Raw genomic sequence first — 19274 nt, forward strand, 5'->3', positions numbered from 1 at the left:
CTGTCGTGCACAAATAACGGAATAGAACCAAATAAAGTCCCAAGTTTTGGATGATTTGAGTGGTTGGATCAAAGCCTCATGCACGTAAGTGTGGTCCAAGTCTGAAGTGGATTTAAATCAATGGCCCAACAAGTCTTGCTCTGAAACCAGCATGTTACCACCCGAAAGTAGCTACTGCAGCTACCACTTGAATTTTCAACGTTCAGTATGTCGGATATGTAAGATCCCATGGCTAAGATCAATTATTACAATACAGGAATAAACCCAGGATTCTTTATACTGTTATCATATGGTGCAAGCAGAATAATAATTACCAAAGAACATGGGGGGAAACGGATAATTTGCAACAAAATTGCACATGGGCCGACTCGGATCTAGAGCTGATTCTTCTCATTTTTCCTGCAAGCAACAGAATTCACTCAAGAGATCGACTCCGGGATTGCCTCATTCATTCTGCTTGTAAACTGGCAGCAAGGGGAGGTAGAAGATGGACTTACGCCTCTTCCGCTAATAGATATGTCAAATGCTGTTGCCAGACACTGCTAGGCGCAAATGGGTCAATGTCATGTAAGAAGCTATTTGCCCACTTACTCTCAGTTCTGTCAACTGTTGTGCAACCACTTCTTTAACACCTAATTTCATCCCTGTGACAACAGCATGTTTCTGTGCTTTTGTTTGATTAAACCAAGTGGTCTTCAACAATTGCACAAGCCTTGCTAAGGAAGATTCGACTGGCATCAGCCCTTGGCCCGTTCTTCACTGCTGATTGTATACCACTTTTCTCGACAATTCAAAGTTTCTTAACAACAATAAGCGAGTAGAGAGAAGTTGGTATCCAAAGTTATCACTGATGTGTCTAAGCCTTGACTGGTTGTAACACTGTTTCTTGTGAGCTCACAAGATAAAATGATGATCCTGTCTCTTCCTGATATAGAAGCAGGAGGCATGAGCCAGATGAAGTTGGCAACTTACTCTGCCTCTACCAATAGTCCCTGCACGAGCATAAACCACTACAGAAATGATGGAATCTGGTGCTGTCTCTCTAGATGATTTCTCTATCCACCAACTTAGATACAAACTTGAATGCAGTATGGCAATCACCAGAGACTCCAATGTTTTTCTTTATCGTGATGGGGGTCCAGCTGGTCTAGAAACCAAAGTACGTCGCTAGTATCCGGGACATATCCAATTTTCTTAATTAAATCTCTGAGCTTCTCCCACATTTTACGAATTTCCTCCCTTTGTGGGTGGGTATCATCATTTGCCACAAACATATGGACGGTATTCTCAATCTCCACTCAACTACAAGCAGGTTGCTTCTTAACCCCACTTTCCTTCATCATCCTTCTTACTCTTGCAGCATCACCCAATGTACCAGCAGAAGCATAGATGTCAGAGAGTAGCATGTGCGGACCAGAATCATGGGGGTCAAGTTCAAAAACATGTTCGCAGCGTAAGCACCCAATTCCATATTCTTATGCATCCTACAAGCTCCGAGCAAGGCTTTCCAAACAGTTACCGTAGGTTGGATGGTCATTTCTCTTATGAACCTCTCTGCACGATCAAGTTGGCCAGCTCAACCAAGTATATCAACAATTGTCATGTAATGTGTAATCTCTGGCTCTAACTCGTATTTCCTCATCAGCTCAAAGTAATACAATCCTAAAAGCCAGCATGGCTGCAAGCATTGAGCACACACAGGAAGGTGATCTCATTTGGCTGAAATCCGACTCCACGCATTTCTTCAAAGAGATCAACAGCTTCCTGGCCAAGTCCATGCCATGCATAAGCATTAAGCCCCAGCACTCGTACAGGCTGCAAAAAAATACTAGAGTATGTGAAATGGGTTGGTTCGAAACCGCCACGTCTCCTATCTGAGAACAGCTTCACTGCATTGTGTCCCTCTCCTTCTCTCACATATGCTGCAACCAAAGTATTCCAAGAAACCTCATTCTTACTCTTCAACCCATCAAATATCATCTTTGCCATCTCCACCTTCTTACCTCTCGTGTACAGATCCACCAATCCACTCCCAACATACACATTCTCCTCGTACCCACACTTCACACAAGCCCCATGAATCCCACTCCCCAATTGCATCACTCTGCAAACCTCCAACAGACTTCAATGCACTTCCAAAAGTAAATTCATTCGGCTGCAAGCCCATCCTAAGCATTTCTACATACAACCCCAGAGCCCCCCTGAACTCATTACTAAGCGAATACCCGCTAATCAACATAGTATAAAAAACCATGTCCCGTTCAGTCATTCCATCAAACACCTTATCGCCGGATTTCGCGTGCATATTCATAACAGCATTCTGCAGGACAATATAATGCTGAAATCTGGAGTTCACAAAATGGTTATGAACCATTTGCCCCTCTTTGAGCCTGCCCTGATCAGTACACTTGTTGAGGAGATCCATATAAAATCTCGCGTCAGGTTCCATCGCACCTCGATCAATAAGATCAAGAACAAGGAGATTACCATTTGAGGCTTTCCTGAGAAGGTCTTTATCATGGATTACACCGGATAATTGCTCCAGGTCTCCATTTCTTCCAAGTCCGAGTCTTGATTTGAACTTAATGTGGAGAGGAAAACGCGAGGGGACAGTGAGACCACCGATTTCTGGATCGACAATGCTGAGCGGAGGAAACTTGGGTTCCCATTGCACAATTTCATGTATGTACAGCGCGGAAATTCTCAAGAATCTTCAAACCAACATATATATTTACAATCCCCTCCCCAAAGTTTGATAAAAATTACAAGTAAACCCTCTATGATTTGAGAAAGTACATATAGCATTCCTGATGTTTGCATCATCTATAAATAAGTTTCTCCTGTTAGTCAAAATTCATTGAATTTATTGATACTAACAAAAAAAAAAAACATTGAATGAAAATTGATATTTATACTCGATTGACTGATTACTGACTTATTACAGGTCAAATAATTTTTTCGAATTAAACTACCCTTATAATAGTAAAGATATACCTCCTCGCTTGCATGACATATGAGAGTAATTTGATCATAAAAAGATTTATTTAACCTGCAACAAGTCAGTAATAAGTCAATTAGAGGTTGATATAGATTTTTTTCTAATTTTTTTATTAATATTAGCAAATTCGGTGAATTTTGACTAATGAAGTGATTTATTTGTTAAATGAAAGCAAATCTCAAGGATGTTAAATATAATTTTTTAAATTATAAAAAAATTATATATAATTACACCAAATTTTAAAAGAGGGGAGTGTAACTATTCAAAAAAATATATATATATAATCTATGAAAGAAGAATATGAATATGTTGAAATATATGAGAGAGGGCCAAGCCCAATTACTTTTCTATAATCATATTAAGCCCACATCTTATTGGGCTCAGCCCAAGTTAAATAATGAATCAAGCCCACATATTTAGTCAATTTGCGCGATTAAAAATAAATAAAATCAATTATATTTATTATACGATCGATCACTCAGTACGATATGCAAAGACTAAAGAGCATATTTTCACTAAGATAAGTATGTGAATATCTGAACCAATTTTGATGCCCATAAAGTCGGCTTTAGTTGGTGAAAATGAAACCCTGTGAATATGTGACTATGAAGGTTATGAATTCAAATCTCACTATGTGTCGACATTAGTAAATATTAATAGTAGTTATTAGTACATAGTAGCCTATGTTTGTTTGTTACAGTATTATTATTAGATGGTGATTTGATATGTAAATAAAATACAATTGTTAAAAATTACAATTTATAATATAATTGTAATCGATTCATTTGAAAAAGAATTTATGAACCGATCTTACAAACATTTTGACATGGGCCATCCTTTGACCATATTTTTGTTTAGGGTAAATTACGACCCATTCTCCTAAAGTTTTGGAATAATTATGAATAAATTTTCGTTATTCAAAAAATTACAAATGCCCCTCCCTCCCACCTTCAATGTTTGATAAAATGTATAATTTTTGGATGGGGATATGAAATTGTTAATTTTGCCTTTACTGTACTTTTTTCTTTCTTTAAAAAAATTAAAAAGAAAAACGATGGAAAAATCTGAAAAAGTATAAAAAAAACTTTATCCGCTTAGCCCACAAAAGTTTTTTTAGAAAAATTTAAAAATAAGTAAAATTACAATTCATGGTCCACAAGGGCATTTTAATTAATTCACCATGAAAAATGAAGGAAAACCCAATATATTGAGATCATCGTCAGTCGACTATTAAAATCAAGAAGTATTGATAATTTTCAAATAACAATGAAATATTTATAATTATGTCGAATTTCAAGAAAATCCGTTATAATATACCCTCTTTTCTGAAGGAGGATCAAAGTTCATTTCTTAATTACAAATTCCTCTTGCCCGTCCATCGATCACACGGTAAGATAACAACAACCTCAATCATATTCTAGAAATGATATCCTAAATTTTTGAATCTTATATTCATAAAATTAAAACTTATAATCTATCTTTACATAAATAATATGTTATATTGAGCCATTTGATCGTCCCATAAAGTAATGTAGGAATGAACCATTGAAAGTCAAATGACTAATGTTGTGCAATAATATGTGAGAAGATGTGGATAATGCTATCATTGATCCCATATATGTCCATGAGTTTTGACCAGCCCTGTTTGGCTCCACTAAACTCCAACCTCACCAATCATTCAAGTCCCAATAGATTCATACCATGTTACTATTATTTTAGATCTGCAAAAGATTAAGTTGTTGGGACATAAATACAATCTTCCAAACATGGAATAATTAATCACTTGCTTTTACTTTGAATTTTCTAAGCCATGTTCACTTTGTGTGAATCTCTTTGACCATATACATCATTTTCATTTACCTAAACCTATTAATGTGGGCTTTTTTTCCTTTTCTTTTTTTTCCCTCCTAAATTTAAAAGCTTCTATATTTTCTAAGATATTTAAATCTACAAAAATTAAGATCTTAATTTTAAATTAAGTATTTGATATAGTTGGATGAGATAAGATTAGGGTAAATTATAATAATATTCTCGGAATTTTTTTCATATTATAAATACACTCCCTGCATTTTATCAAATTATAAAATACACCTTTGAGGTTGGAATTATAATTCACGCCGTTCTCAAGAAAGAAAAACTTACACAAAGTGCTCCTAAAGTACATTGCATCGACAACCCTCAGGGGATATACTTATAATTTTTCAAAGAATGTATATATTTGTGTAATTAGACATAATCTCAAATGTAAAATTATAGAACTTATCAAATATTAACAATGACATTTTATAATTATTAATTCAATCAAAATTGAATGAACTTGTTAAAATTCCAAAGTTAGTCAAAAAAATCTTAATTATTTCAAATGGCTTTATCACCTTATAATATAGGGAAGGACTTAATTATTTGTTAGACGGAAGCAAATCTCACCGGGTGTTAGATGTAATTTTTCAAATTATAAGAGGTTTACGTATAATTATATTAAACATCAGGGGAGTGGAGTGCAATTATCCCTATAATATATATATATATATATATATTATTTTTTGATCTTATATGATAGCATTTTTTTAAAAAAATCTATCAAATATTCTCGAATATTTTCAAGCATTTTATAAAGTATTTTAAAAAATTTATAAGTTGATTTAGACATTCCATAGATCCATATGATTGCATCACATCTTTTTGGTCTTGTGATTGCTTACTTTGCTTATATATATATTTTCAGGAAAAATAATATCTTTGATTTTATAAGTTAGATTTGTTTTACTTTTGATCCCATTTATTATAAGATTAGCACTTTAGTATCGTAACTTATAAAAATTAGCACTTTTGATTCCCATCCACTTTTTTGTCTATAATTTAAGTGTAGAGCCAGTACCTAGCATGTGATTGTTAAGTATTTTTGGTTGGAGAAAAAAATGATTTATTTTCCAGTTTGGGGCCATTTTTGGAGAAAAATATAACTACATTTGAAGGAAAAAATAAACCTGAAAGAAAATTAGGGCAAAAAGCATAGAAATTTCTCTCTTCTCTCACAAAAATTGAATTCTATCATCCCATATTTCAATAAGTTGAAACCAACTAGAAGCAACATAAAGAATCACATATTCTACATGTGAGTCAAGTAGGCCAAATGAAGTACTCATATGCTATTATTGAGAAAAAGACCAATTTTTCCTCCAACCAAAAACACTTAAAGGCAACGTGCTGACACGTGATCTACATCATTAAATTGTAGATGAAAAAGTGCATGAGGACCAAAAGTGTTAATTTTTGTAAGTGATAATTATATAAATTGTCATGATTTTATAGTGATTTAATATTCCTTTTTGAGCCAAAAATATTCCTATTCTTGTGAATTTATTGCGTATTCAGCTAAAAAGGGACGGTATGGGATAAAGATGGTAAAACCGAGCTAAAAACAAAAATTGAAGGCATCAAAAAGGGAAGAAAAAATTTCAAGGCAGTTTTGCAGGATTGACTAAACATGTTCACGCTTAGTGATTTAGTCAACACGAATGAAGAAAGAAAATATTCGATTTTCGCAAGAGAAAAAAAGGAATGATTTGCTGAATTTTAGAAAGGATTCCTTTAAATACATGATTGATGATTTGTTGACATTTTAGGAGCCAATCATGTACTTAATTCCCCCCTATGTCTAGATTCGTAGGAAGCTTTTATTATAACTAAGGGGGGTCTCTCCATTTGTCAAACACACTTTGAATTCAATAGACAACTTCATTTTCATACTCTCTTTTTAAGTTTTAATTCGTTGCCTAAGGTTAATGGAATTCCACTTCTTAGTGTGTTCTTTAATTAACATGTCTGACTAAATTCATTATTTTCTGGTTAAGGTTATGGTGATTGTTTGATTCGTAAATTGTTGTGAGATCTAATCTGCGTTTTTTACTCTTGTTAAATAAGTATTCATGTTGTTTTCCGTGCCCTTATTACAAACATCTGATTTATGAATAATATGGCCAATTGTTCATTATCAAGAAGGTTTGCTTAGTTAATTGAACTTTACAAACCCGTGTAATTATTTGTTTAGTTCAATACTCAGTAGCAACGTATCATAATTAATTATGTCAAAGTAGTTAGTTATGTTATGGGGAATGCATGATCTAATTTAAACGAATCATCCTCGTAGGAATTTATTAATTAGAATCAGGCCTTTCAATTCTTAATGCTGTTAATGGATTAAATTTTGTAGACGTTCACAGGGCTGTCTGTTAATTAGGGATCTAGCCAATGGTCGTACCTTGGCTGACGAAAAGGTAAGGAAAGGTGAGGTCGTTAGGTCATACCAATAACCATAACTAATTCATTTGTTTATACAATTATTATATTTGCATCGATGATCAACTCACAGAATCAAGCATGAACCTGACTTTAACCAGAAAAGGCCTTCATCGTATTTTCATCTTTTAATTTTATTCGTTTTCTAGTTATTTAGTTTTTAATTATCCTTCTTTACAATCAAAACCCCCCAATCAGTAAGTTATGGAACTAAAAGTGCTAATTCCATAATAAATGAGACCAAAACTGACATAAACTTAACTTATAAGACAAAAAATACTATTTCCCTTATATATACACACATATATATAGCTCCTGACTTCACTCTTTCTTTTACTAGAGAGGGCAATTTTTCTACAAGTTTTTAAGAATATTTCATTTTGGGTAATTAATTTCTCAAACCCTAACAAATTTCGTTTAAATTTTGTTTTTTCAGCTCGTCAAAACGAATTTCTGAAGTCTGTAGTCTCCTACATTTCTAGCTGTTGGACACCATTTAAAGTCATCAAATTTCAGTCAAAGAGAAAGGAAAAAAAAAAAAAATCCTTTTAGGGTTTCTAGAATCCTTGCTAGTGCTTGATAAATAATTTGAAATATAGAATTGAGTAATTGATAAATAAGTTAATATTTAATATTGTAATAATCAATACTAACAAATTATAAACTAAGGATATTGCTGATTTCTTGCATGAACAGTTTGTCGATGGAAACAAGGAATTGTCAGTTAGTACAATAAAATTTGTTACATTAAAAAATAATTTTTATAAACACACAAAAACAAAAAAAGGAAAAAAAATAAACTTGCCATATAGTCCAGAAAGCACCTCTCCCAGAAAACACTTGCACTGATGTTGTCTTAATGGGCAAGGAATTCTAGAACAACCTATCAATCTCAAAACACTTGTTTATTAGTGGTGAGTGTCTATACACACATTTGTGTATATATATACTTAACAATTCATAATGATCAGGGTCGGAAGATTGTGGTGATCTTAAGAATGATGTAATTCAGATGCATTTGAAATTTGAAAAAAATGAACAAATTGTTAAACTTTTTGAGTGGTCTCCAGTTAAAGTCATATGATATATTAAATTAGTTGGATGCGAGGTCGAAATGAAGAAGTATAAGATTCTCTGATAAAATGATGTGCCTCTTGATCTAAGACGACTTTGAGTATTTATTGAGTTAAATATCCGTACTTAAAATACAGGAAATTTTATGCATTTTTTCTAGTCAAAATGCAAGTGCTGCACAATCTTACCAAAATATATGCTTTGGAGACAACATAGATAAGGTTTGTGTTTATTGGATGGAATTCTTGCTGACTTCAACTGCTGACTTCATGCTTACATAATCATTGTATATATAACACCCCATTTGGCACCTATGCCATTCAAGCCCCCTATCCCATTCTCTTGAAATTCTAAACCCCCCTCCACCCCACCCCACCCCACCCCACCCCATATTCAAGAAACCCCATTTGATTTGAGATCAACCCACCCCCACCCCACTCACTCCACTCCATATTCAAGGAACCCCATTTGAGATCAAGCCCCCTTACCCCCACCCCACACATCAACCCATATTCAAGAAAACTTGAAGAATTCCTCTTCTTTGAATCAGTAACAATGGATAAGGAAGGAAAGAAGAGAAGCAGCAAAGAGAAAGGGAACAGCCTGCCCCCAAGAAGAGGTCAGATCAAGGGCAAGATATTTGAGGATTGGAAAGAAACATTGTGGGGTGGGGGCAAGAGGGATGATGATCACTGTGGAAGTAGCAATACTATTATAAGCCAAGAAAGCAATGGCAGGCCAGATTAGTACAATTCATTGCCTTAGCTATATGGATTGTTCGACTAAAATGTATCAAGAAGCATACATATATATATATGTATGTATATAGGTGGAATTTCTTGGTGAGTGGCAATTTCAATTTATAGTACATGATTTTAAATTTTTTTATTTGAATACAATTTTATAGTAAAAAATAGCTGTAAAAATACGGATTTTGAGAGTAATTACAATTATTATCATAGTTGTATATAAATATCGATAAAAATATATTAGACGTTTGTTGTAATAATTTTAATTTTTATTTTAATGAATAAATTTTGTAGACTTGATCTAATTAAATCAAGTAACGTAAAGTACTTTCGTCAAAATTTGATACCAAATCTTTGAAGTAATTACCTTTACATAAATTATTTTTAGTAGTGTACATGAAAAGAAGAAAGAACAAATTGATTGAAAATTCAGTCACAAAATCAATCAATTAATCATCCAATTGTTAGAAAGAAAAAGAGAATGAAAAGAAAGCTCTAGTTATTCGAAGATATTATTCATTGGAAAACCTTAAAAGCGCACTATGTGTGAGGGAATTTAGTTCCATAATCGTGTTTACTCATTGGAGGGACAGAAAAGAAAAAATATTTAAAAGGAAAGAGATTCTTGAAAATCTGAAACGAAAAAACAAACATACAGGAAAATCGAAAGGAGGAGGAAAAGAAAAGAGTATGAGGTTCCGATTCAAACAGCCAGTGCCATTGTCTTTGCTCCAGCCGCGGCAAGCGGCGGCTGCGGCGGCGTCGCTTCATTCAGTAACAAAGCAGTTGTGTAATTCTTTATTAACTATTTCAAACGCTTTTACTTCGTAATTCAGTGTTATTTTGTCTAAAAATTTAAACTTGTGTGTGAATTCATCTTGAAATGTTATTAATTTTACAGTTCATCATTTGGGATTGCGTTCGATATAGATGGGGTGATACTTCGTGGTACAACTCCGATTGGGAATTCACGGAGAGCGCTGAGAAGATTGTATGATGATTCTGGTACTCTTACTTTCTAGTATTATATTAGATTAAAGATTCGTGGGTTTCGGAGTATATTGGGCGGAATCAGTTGTTTGAGGTGAAAGAATGTTAATTAGTCAAATAGGTTTCTTTTGTGAAGCTGTTGATTTTTGAGCTTGTTGGTTGATTTGTATGGCACCATTGCAGTTTGGTGCACGAAGGGTTTTTGATTGTGAAAGATGGTATTGATTGAAGTTAGGTTCGGTTGTTAACTGGGACTTTTTGTTGTCCGCATTTCGTCATGTGTTTGATATCAAGTTCAAGAATCACATTTGAGAAAACAATAATAGTTAGTTCTTCATCTAGATTCTAGAAAGCATTAGCATCTTGTCTTATGCATACTGGATGGCACGTTTACTTCTGTCATGGAATTCTGACTTACTCCTTGCTTGCAGGTGCTATGAATATTCCTTTTCTATTTCTGACGAATGGTAGGTGTTAGCAGTTTTCATATTTTTCATTCGGGGCACAATGAACTCTCATGGAGCTCTGTGTTTGAGAAAATATACTTTCATGTGATAGTTATGACTGTTCTTAGGCAAAACAATGGCAATAAGAATCTGAAGGAATTAATACAATCTCATGTGTCTTAGGTGGTGGCATCCCAGAGTCCAGAAGAGCCTCAGAATTAAGTGATATTCTTGGAGTGAAGATTTTAGCTTCTCAGGTATAATCATGTTACGTCCATCAATCATGTTATGTCCATCGGGAGTTGCCCAGTGCATAGTAATATCCGTTCTTGTGAATGAGTTATGTGCCTGTGCTTTGGATGTAGGTAGTGCAAGGTCACTCACCCTTTAGAACTTTGCTAAAGAGGTATATTACCTCCTCTTATTGATAGTTTTCTTCACATATTGCTTTACTTTCCTTCCAGTTTCTCAGTATAATTCTGTCTGTACATTTCTGAATCTATTTTCAAAGAGAAACATAAGATTACGAGTACTCCAACCAACAGGTTTGTGTTCCTATGGTGTGAAATTTTAGGAGTGGGCAAGTTTTCTGGGATTGTAGGAAGAACATTTGATTTCAATGTCATCTAAGGCAATACTGATGATGAACTTTCAGGTTGTCCATTTCCAGCAAAAGGTATTTTAAGTTAACTTGTGGCTTAGGTGCTATGTTGTACTCATATCTACTGATGATGTTTTAGATGTTCAGAATGGAATTATAAAACGACAATTCACATTGAAGTCTTTGGCAATAGGATTGTCTGCTAACCTAGTAAAGTGAGAATTGTTTGACAACCTTGTAATTTCCAGTCTCCCTATGCTTTTTCTTAATTGAATAAATCTGCTTAAGTGGAGTCTTTTGTTTTTCCTATCTAATCTTTGTTGATGATTTTCGTGGAACTTACTAGTGTGATTAGCAAATTGTTCATGAGTTCTTACAATTGTTTGTCGTCTTCTGTTTTAGATATGAAAATGAATTCATTGTTGCTACTGGAAAAGGGGAACCTGCCGTTGTTATGTCTGAATATGGCTTTAAGTAAGCTCTCTCTTCTCTCTCTCTCTCTTCTTATTTCGTTGAAAGAAATTTGATTCTTCTTTTAGTACATGTAGAGTGTGATTGGTATGCATGAATGGATTTGAGTGTGAATGGAATGAACTGAAAAATGAAATAAAAGTAGGAATGGAGTAGTTTTAATATAACCTTCCTATGTTTAGTATAATGAAGGAATAAGAAAAGGAATTGAATAAAAAAATTCAAATCACTTGTTTATATGTTTGGTGGATAGTAATAAAATTTGAAGGAAAAAGAATTAAACAGACACACAAAAATTTTGTTACATAAGAAATATTATTTTAAAATATTAAATTAAATATAAATTTACAATATATATATCTATATATATATATTTGAATGATTTTATGTATTAGATATCCAATAAATACTTCTTATATACGAAAGAAATATCAAACTTATTAAAAAAGAACAAATATCAATAATATTAGATAAATTCAATATAATATTTTACACTTATAGTAACTACATTTATAATAACATATAATTTTTGTGATTACAAAATCTTGAAAATGCAAATTTTTATTAAATGTTATTTCGCAATATAAAAAAAATAATGTATTCCCAATCTAATGGGAATAGCTAAAACCATGGGGGAGATATGGAATAGCTATTCCATACTTGTAGGAATAGGCATTCCTAATATTAATTTATACCAAGCATATATTTAGGAATGAGCTTAGGAATGCTTATTCTATTCCTTGCTCATTGCTACATACCAATCTTCCCATTAGTTGTTAAGTCACAGTACATGCAGGAGAGTTATCTCACTAGAGGAGTATGCATCACAGTTCAAGAACATTGATCCTGTGGCTCAGTACAAGAGGTGGACAACTGAGCAGGAATTGAACTGCTCACGAAATTCTGAGAAGATTGCCTCGAGCCATATCGATTGTTCCCAAAAGGTCAAAGCTGCTTTTGTTGTTAGTGATCCTGTTGACTGGGGGAGGGACATACAGGTATATTTTGTTATGTGTATATAAGAGCACCAAGAGCTTGCAAATTGCTTGTTGAAACACAAAGGATCATTTTTCTTTCTGTAGTTCAGTGATCAATTATCTGTTCATTGTGTGACTTAAATCGGATGCATACTCATAATCTTGTGTCTATATTGCAAGTCACATAGATTATATTCTGAGACATTGTTACAGATTTTTCCTTAGTCAAAAGCAAAACTATAATTGGAAGTGGTGTAGCGATAACAGGCAATTCGATCTTACATCATCACATGGTACTCCAGATATCAGAATCAACACTTGAATTGCTTGATGTACAGTCAAAGTAACCAGGATCACCTTCTCTTGGTTCAGGGAGGTAGAAACCATTTTTTTGAATCAAACATTTATGATGCCTTAATTAATATTTATGATAATGAAAAGCTCTTTCTATGAGTATCGTTACCTAATCAATTCCATTTCATTCATCTGCATGCTCATTTGTTTTGCCTTGTCGTCTCATATGAGGAATCATGAATCCTATCGTATTCCCATCTTTGAAACAAGTAACTGACAAAATCTAGGTTCTGTGCGATATTTTGACATCTGGAGGTGTTCCTGAAGAGGAGAATGGGCAACAACCACCACTGTATTTTGCTGCAGATGATCTGCAATACCAGGTTAGTAACAATTGTTGCTGTGCGGAGATAGTAAACAAGATGTAGATATCTTCCAGTGTTCAGAATTTTGCTCGGCCTCTAATTTTAATTTTTGAATTTTGAAGTGCGGTGGAAAAGAAACTTTCTATGATGATATTAACAAATATAGTGTTAACTTGTAACTTGCATTTATTCACATTTGATAAATGATGAGAATATACTGTGCTGATGAGTTGTCAAATTATTACAGGCTGCATTTCCTTCAGAACGTCTTGGTATGGGTGCATTTAGGATCGCTCTCGAGAGTGTCTTCAATAGGTACTTTTATGGTTGTGAAATTCCATTCATCCCCACCATGGTAGGAAATTGTAAGACATATTATGAAACGTGTGCAGAAACAAAAAGGAAAATCAAACACAACTGCACACAATTTATACGTGGTTTGAAGAATACTCCTATGTTCATTACCACTCAAGTTCTTTTATTCGGGTAGAATTTCATACAACTGTAATAGACTATCACCAGTTAACTATTTATACGAGGAAACCTCTAGAACATTTTAAATTACAATTTTCCCATCGACAAGCAACATGTAACACTCTCCACACTCTGATATACTATGTCGAACCTTACACAAAATGGTCTACTCAAAAGGTCTGCAGTAATCCACCAACATGAAACATGGCCAAGTATACTGGAATGCTGTTCTTCAGTTGTTCCTTCTGTATTACTCTTTGCTTATTATTGATTACCCAGTTTTCAATGAATTTTCAGAATTCATGACAAACCGTTGGAGTATACATCTTTCGGGAAACCAAATCCATTTGTTTTCAGCAATGCGGAAATGATATTAAGACAGCTCTTGCAATTTCCCACTCCTGGTAATGTCGGAACGGAAGATGTCAGGTTACCTTCTTTCAAAACCCTGTACATGATTGGCGACAATCCCTTGGTTGATGTCAAAGGAGCACAGCAGGTCTCTCTTGTTTTCAGTTCAACTATTATAATCAGTTGTTCAATCATATGTTCACATAATGATTGGTTATGTTGTTTCTGAGGCAACTTGTTCTCATTCCACAGGCAGGATACCCCTGGTTTTCAATTTTGACCAGGACAGGTGTTTTCAGGCAAAGGGAGAACCATACACAGTATCCAGCTGATATGGTAAACCTAATGATTCTGTACTCTTTGTTTCTTCTTCTTTTCACCGTTGTATCTGTGAAAACAATTTGCCGTAGTCTTTCTTTACATGGTTTTCTCGTCGTCTCCTTGTTTCCTATCATGACCACATGGTTTTGCATTTTGTGTTCCACCCCTGCGCGCTGTGGTCTGAACACTCCGAGGTCTCTTATTCTATATTTTATCGGCCTGGGAACATCATTGTGAATCATGTCACATCAGCATAATGTAGATTCTAGTGGCAACGTGGTTTAATTATCATGTCTAATGTTTCCATATCAAGCACATATAAAAATTCTTCTTCGTGATGCTTATGTTGGAGCCCGGTGCCGCCTTAAATTGTTACATCTAAGGATTGTGCAGGTGGTCGATACCGTGGAAGAGGCGGTGGAGTTTATACTCAAAAGGGAGGATGCTTCCTATGTAGTTGATTAAAGCAATAGAGGAAAGGTGAAATTTCTTGGTTCCAGCAACCACCACCATATTCATCTACTTTGATGGGGAATGTAATTTCTTGATATCTTTGATTACTTCACACTCTCTGTTCACAATCAAACCTCCGACGATTTTCACCGTCTCCAACTTCCATGCGCACCCATTCTCGCACTGGATCTCCACATCTACATCCGTCGCAATGCAGAAAAAGTAAAAAACAAAACATTAATTACAATTCAGGCTCTAAAAATTGAAATTTAAGTGAGAATTTATAAATGCATGTGGGTTCTACATATGTAATTTAATTGTATTATTAAATGCCTAATCAACTTCTCTGTAAAAACCCTCATTCATATCATTATCACAATTTCAATTACAGCTTAATACATTACACATTTACCCTAAAGGTGGTCTTGATGAATGATCAAAAGGCCTAATATAAATTGTAAGGTGTTTACTTACATGTATTATCATTCATTTTATCAAGTGTTGTTTACTTACAAGTATCGTAACAATTTTGATAGCAAAATTACCTTTTAGCCCATCTTTACAAAATTTAAACGCACAACAAAATGGTGAAGTTCCCTTAAAACTTTCGAGTAGTATTACAAGAGTTCAAAGTTTTCATTTTTCATACAAAATAGCTACATCATATTTCACCATATAAAAATATAAAAAATTATTTTTTTTCTAAAAATGGACTAATTTTACAATTTTATAAATTTAAGAAACTAAAGTGATAAAGTCAAACTTAAATTGACTATATTACCCTACAAAAAGTAAAACTCCGATCATATTTTCTCCAGAAAATGGTCCAAGGAACCAAACTAAGACAGAAATTAAAATTTAAAAATACTAAAATAAAAATATAAACTCGAGAAACTAAAATAATTTTAAATGAATACTTAAGTACCATATACAACATTTACCCCATTATAAAAGATGGCGTATATGCAAGTCAGACAATGTAACGACGTCGTAACATCTCCTTGGCGGAAACACTGTGCTCAGCTCACCAACATACTGTTCAATCAACAGATAAGGCTCCCCAAAACCAACTGATCCCCTCTCTCTCTCTCAATCCTCTCAACAATGGAAGCCACTCTCTTCAACTTCCCCTCCTCCAAACCTCCTCTGCCGTCCTCCGCCGCCCTTTCCCTCAAATCCCACTTTAGCAACCCATTCTTCACCACCACCCACCGCCGGAAATTCTCGCCCAAGACTCCAAGTTTACCCAATATCCAAGCAGCTATAAGCCGCACCAAGAAGGAAGAAACAGTAGAGAAAGTGAAGCAAGAACTCGAGGGCTGCCACCTTATCGCCGGCATTGGCTACAAGGGCCTCACTGTCCAACAGTTTCAAGAACTCAGAACCCAACTCCCTGAAACCTCCAAGCTTTTGGTTGCCAAGAACACCCTTGTGCTTAAAGCAATTGAGGGCACAAAATGGGAGGCTTTGAAACCGTGCATGAAGGGTATGAATGCGTGGCTCTTTGTGCACAGTGAGGAAATCCCAGCTGCTCTGAAGCCTTACAGGACTTTCCAGAAGGAGAAGAAGTTGGAAGATAATGATTTCACAGGGGCTGTTTTTGAAGGGAAGTTTTATGGGCCTGAGGAGTTTAAGGCATTGGAGAATTTGCCTACAAGAGCTGAGGTTTATGCTCAGTTTTTGGGGGCTTTGAAGGGACCTGCTTCTGCTGTTGTTGGGACTATTCAGGCTCCTGCCAGGGATTTGATCATGGTGCTGCAAGCTTATTGCAAGAAGCTGGAAGAGGAGGGTGCTGGGCAATAGTGATTTTCTTTTTCCTATCTGGTTGGATTATATGGTATGTAGCTTCTCTTGTTAATTGGAAGCACTATTTTTATGTAAGGAATTGTAGCATAGATTCTTTGTACAATTCAAGACACAATTGGTGATGCTTCATTTAATGAGTCACTGCCCGAGTTTTATATATATTTTGGATGGTATTAGATCCTGGCCTAGAAATGAAGCTCGGATGCTCTTTACTCTTATTGTCGTAATGAACTTAGCTCTATTATAAACTACTTTATGCTCCATGACCCGATTGATTATGTCATGTTATTTGTTAGCTCAGAGAAATCGAATTCCTTGATTTCGGATGTTGTATGTTTTCTTGTTTAACTTTTGTGTGATTATGTTTTCAGCTCATGAGAACATTTTTATGCGCTATTTATCTAAATGCTGCATTGATTCTCTGACCCCTTGTTTTTCTGTGTTTATTAGTGGATGCTTGCTGAATGGCTTGAGCAGCTTCCTATTTTCATATCAGTGTGAGGTTGGGTTATTTATCATGTCGCGTATATCTGACTATTAATTGAATTTTGCGCCTGGGATTATTTTCCGAGAGACCTGCTCTATGATGAATTTGGTTGACAAATTATTGTCATTTAGGTTTCTTGGTCACTATACACAGGAGGAACTTGAGGGATGACATCTATTTTAAATCTATATTAATCAGAGTTTTGAAAATATGACATTGCTTTTCATATGATGGTTATGTTCTTCTGCAACTGAATCATGTTGGTAGTAGCTCATAAAAATCCTTTTGGCACCTGCCAACTGCCACATCATTTTGTTAACCCCATCCACTATATGATATTATATCTGCAAAATTATCAGGAGTTCCAAATTGAGGTGTTCATTTGTAAATTAAAAGCAAGAAAGGAGTTCTCCGCTATGCACATTGCAATAATTTTTTTTCTTTTTTTCTCTGAACAAACACAGGAAAATAGGTCTCTTGAATATTTAATTCTTTCTCAGCCAAAGGAACTTCATTGTTGGTAAAACATAAGTCAATAGTAATAGTTCTAAATTGAGCACCTCTTGTTAACGCAGTCCAGTTAATGCTCCAGATCATCAGACTTAAGAGCATGTAAGACTTATGGGAACGTTTGTAGGGGCAAGACTTGGGTTACTCAAACATTTTATACTGCTCAAGATCTCCTCTTAAGTTATTACCACTATTTAGTTCTTGAATTGGCTGTCCTGTTTCCTTTTGATGGATCTTAATGTCTCGTCCTTGTTTGTGCTGAGCTATGTACTCTAAGACTCTACTTAATGGAGGCCAAATTTAGTGACTATAGTACCATACCTTTTACAATTCTGTACTTGAGTTCGTCTTGCTCATATTATGTTCACTTTGAGGTGGATCATCTTTGCAACTTAGGACATGAGGTTGGAAAATAATAAAAATATCCTATCCAAGTAAGACTGCAGCAGCATACGTTTCTTTAGATAAGTTGTCTTTGTTACTTAATATCCGTTTTCAAATTTTCTCTATTTTTCTGCTGCGTAATGGAGGAAAAATTGGTAGAATGCTTCTTTATTGGTGTATTATTATGTTAAAAATCGCTCGCTTTTTCTTGGGACGATCAACGACTGATTCTTGGGCTATATGCTATTGAAGAAATTGAATAGTGCATTCTGACTGTATTCTTTGCCTAGAAACAATCAGCTGTACTCAGTGCATCTCAGTAGCTGAAATATTGATTTATGACGGTGAAATTTGCATCTATATCTATATCTATCTATGTGAATCCTGCAGCGTTTATTACCATTGGAAAACACTTATTAAAATTTTCAATTCAATTGTAAAATACAATAATAAATTGCAAGAGGAGGTAAAGAAGTGGAAATCAACAACCAGAACTGTATGGTCTTAATGTACCGTTCATGTTATATTTGTTGAACGATCCGAGGCGATAATGTTAAAACGTTTCATTGATGATTCCCAATGTGCTCAACTATGTGATCAAAACATTTAGTTGATGTATCACCATGGCTGTTACGCCTGCATGATCTTTTCTTGATTGTTCATATACTTGAATGTACTGTTGATGCCTGCAACAACGGTGTCGACCGGTATGATTATATCTCGACCGGACGACCATTCTATCTGAAAATCACAATGCGAAGAATCTTGGAAACTATGAGACCTCCTAAGTGGCTATTTGCCATGGCCAAAAAGAGACATTATGGTAAATGCAGAAGATTGCTCATGTTTTCCTGCAGTTGCGGACAGTAGAGAAGAAACTTCGATGGCTGCATCAAGTTTCATAGTGTAAATGATGAGAGTTGAGTTGTGTTCTGAAATTTTGAAATATCACATCATGTCTGTATCAGTTCGTTATAGTAATCTAGCCGTAGTGGCATATTGTACCTACGTATATACAATAGATAATTTTTCATACTTAAAATATATTATAAATAAAAAAGATAAAATAGAATTGATGCAATGGCATTAAAAAATGATGTTGATTCACCTTTGCAGGGAGAAAAAAATAATTATAATTAATTTTTAAAATTGTATAATTAGGGGTATAATTGTTATGCTTAAAAATTGGTGTGGCGGTGTCACTGACCTCTGTTGTGAGTGTAA

General features: G+C 34.6%; 2 protein-coding genes and 1 pseudogene across 8 annotated transcripts; 2 read left to right on the forward strand and 1 right to left on the reverse strand.

Moving 5' to 3' along the window:
- Positions 1–217: 217 nt before the first annotated feature.
- Positions 218–8839, reverse strand: LOC105161207 (pentatricopeptide repeat-containing protein At3g24000, mitochondrial pseudogene; annotated as a pseudogene).
- Positions 8700–15022, forward strand: LOC105161132 (mitochondrial hydrolase YKR070W). 7 transcript variants are annotated; one of them, XM_011078726.3, is made up of 13 exons: positions 8700–9213; positions 9779–9910; positions 10022–10125; positions 10542–10577; positions 10740–10813; positions 10922–10962; positions 11560–11631; positions 12425–12626; positions 13187–13282; positions 13512–13579; positions 14036–14237; positions 14342–14425; positions 14804–15022. In XM_011078726.3, exons 1-13 carry the CDS (start codon positions 9191–9193, stop codon positions 14873–14875), a joined length of 1206 nt encoding a protein of 401 aa, XP_011077028.2. In that variant the 5' UTR covers positions 8700–9190; the 3' UTR covers positions 14876–15022. The 7 variants fall into 7 exon arrangements, with proteins under 7 accessions (XP_011077028.2, XP_088735734.1, XP_020549206.2 ...); XM_088879608.1 differs by having other exon boundaries at positions 9779–9905; XM_020693547.2 differs by lacking the exon at positions 14804–15022 and having other exon boundaries at positions 14342–14797.
- Positions 15023–15876: 854 nt separating this feature from the next.
- EMB3136 (Ribosomal protein L10 family protein) lies at positions 15877–16845 on the forward strand. The gene has a single exon (XM_011078729.3). The coding sequence runs from the start codon at positions 15968–15970 to the stop codon at positions 16664–16666; it is 699 nt and encodes a 232-aa protein (XP_011077031.1). The 5' UTR covers positions 15877–15967; the 3' UTR covers positions 16667–16845.
- The last annotated feature ends 2429 nt before the right edge of the window (positions 16846–19274 follow it).

Source organism: Sesamum indicum, linkage group LG4, assembly GCF_026168435.1.
Source record: "Sesamum indicum cultivar Baizhima isolate 11 linkage group LG4, ASM2616843v1, whole genome shotgun sequence".
In the NCBI taxonomy this organism is placed as follows: domain Eukaryota; kingdom Viridiplantae; phylum Streptophyta; class Magnoliopsida; order Lamiales; family Pedaliaceae; genus Sesamum; species Sesamum indicum.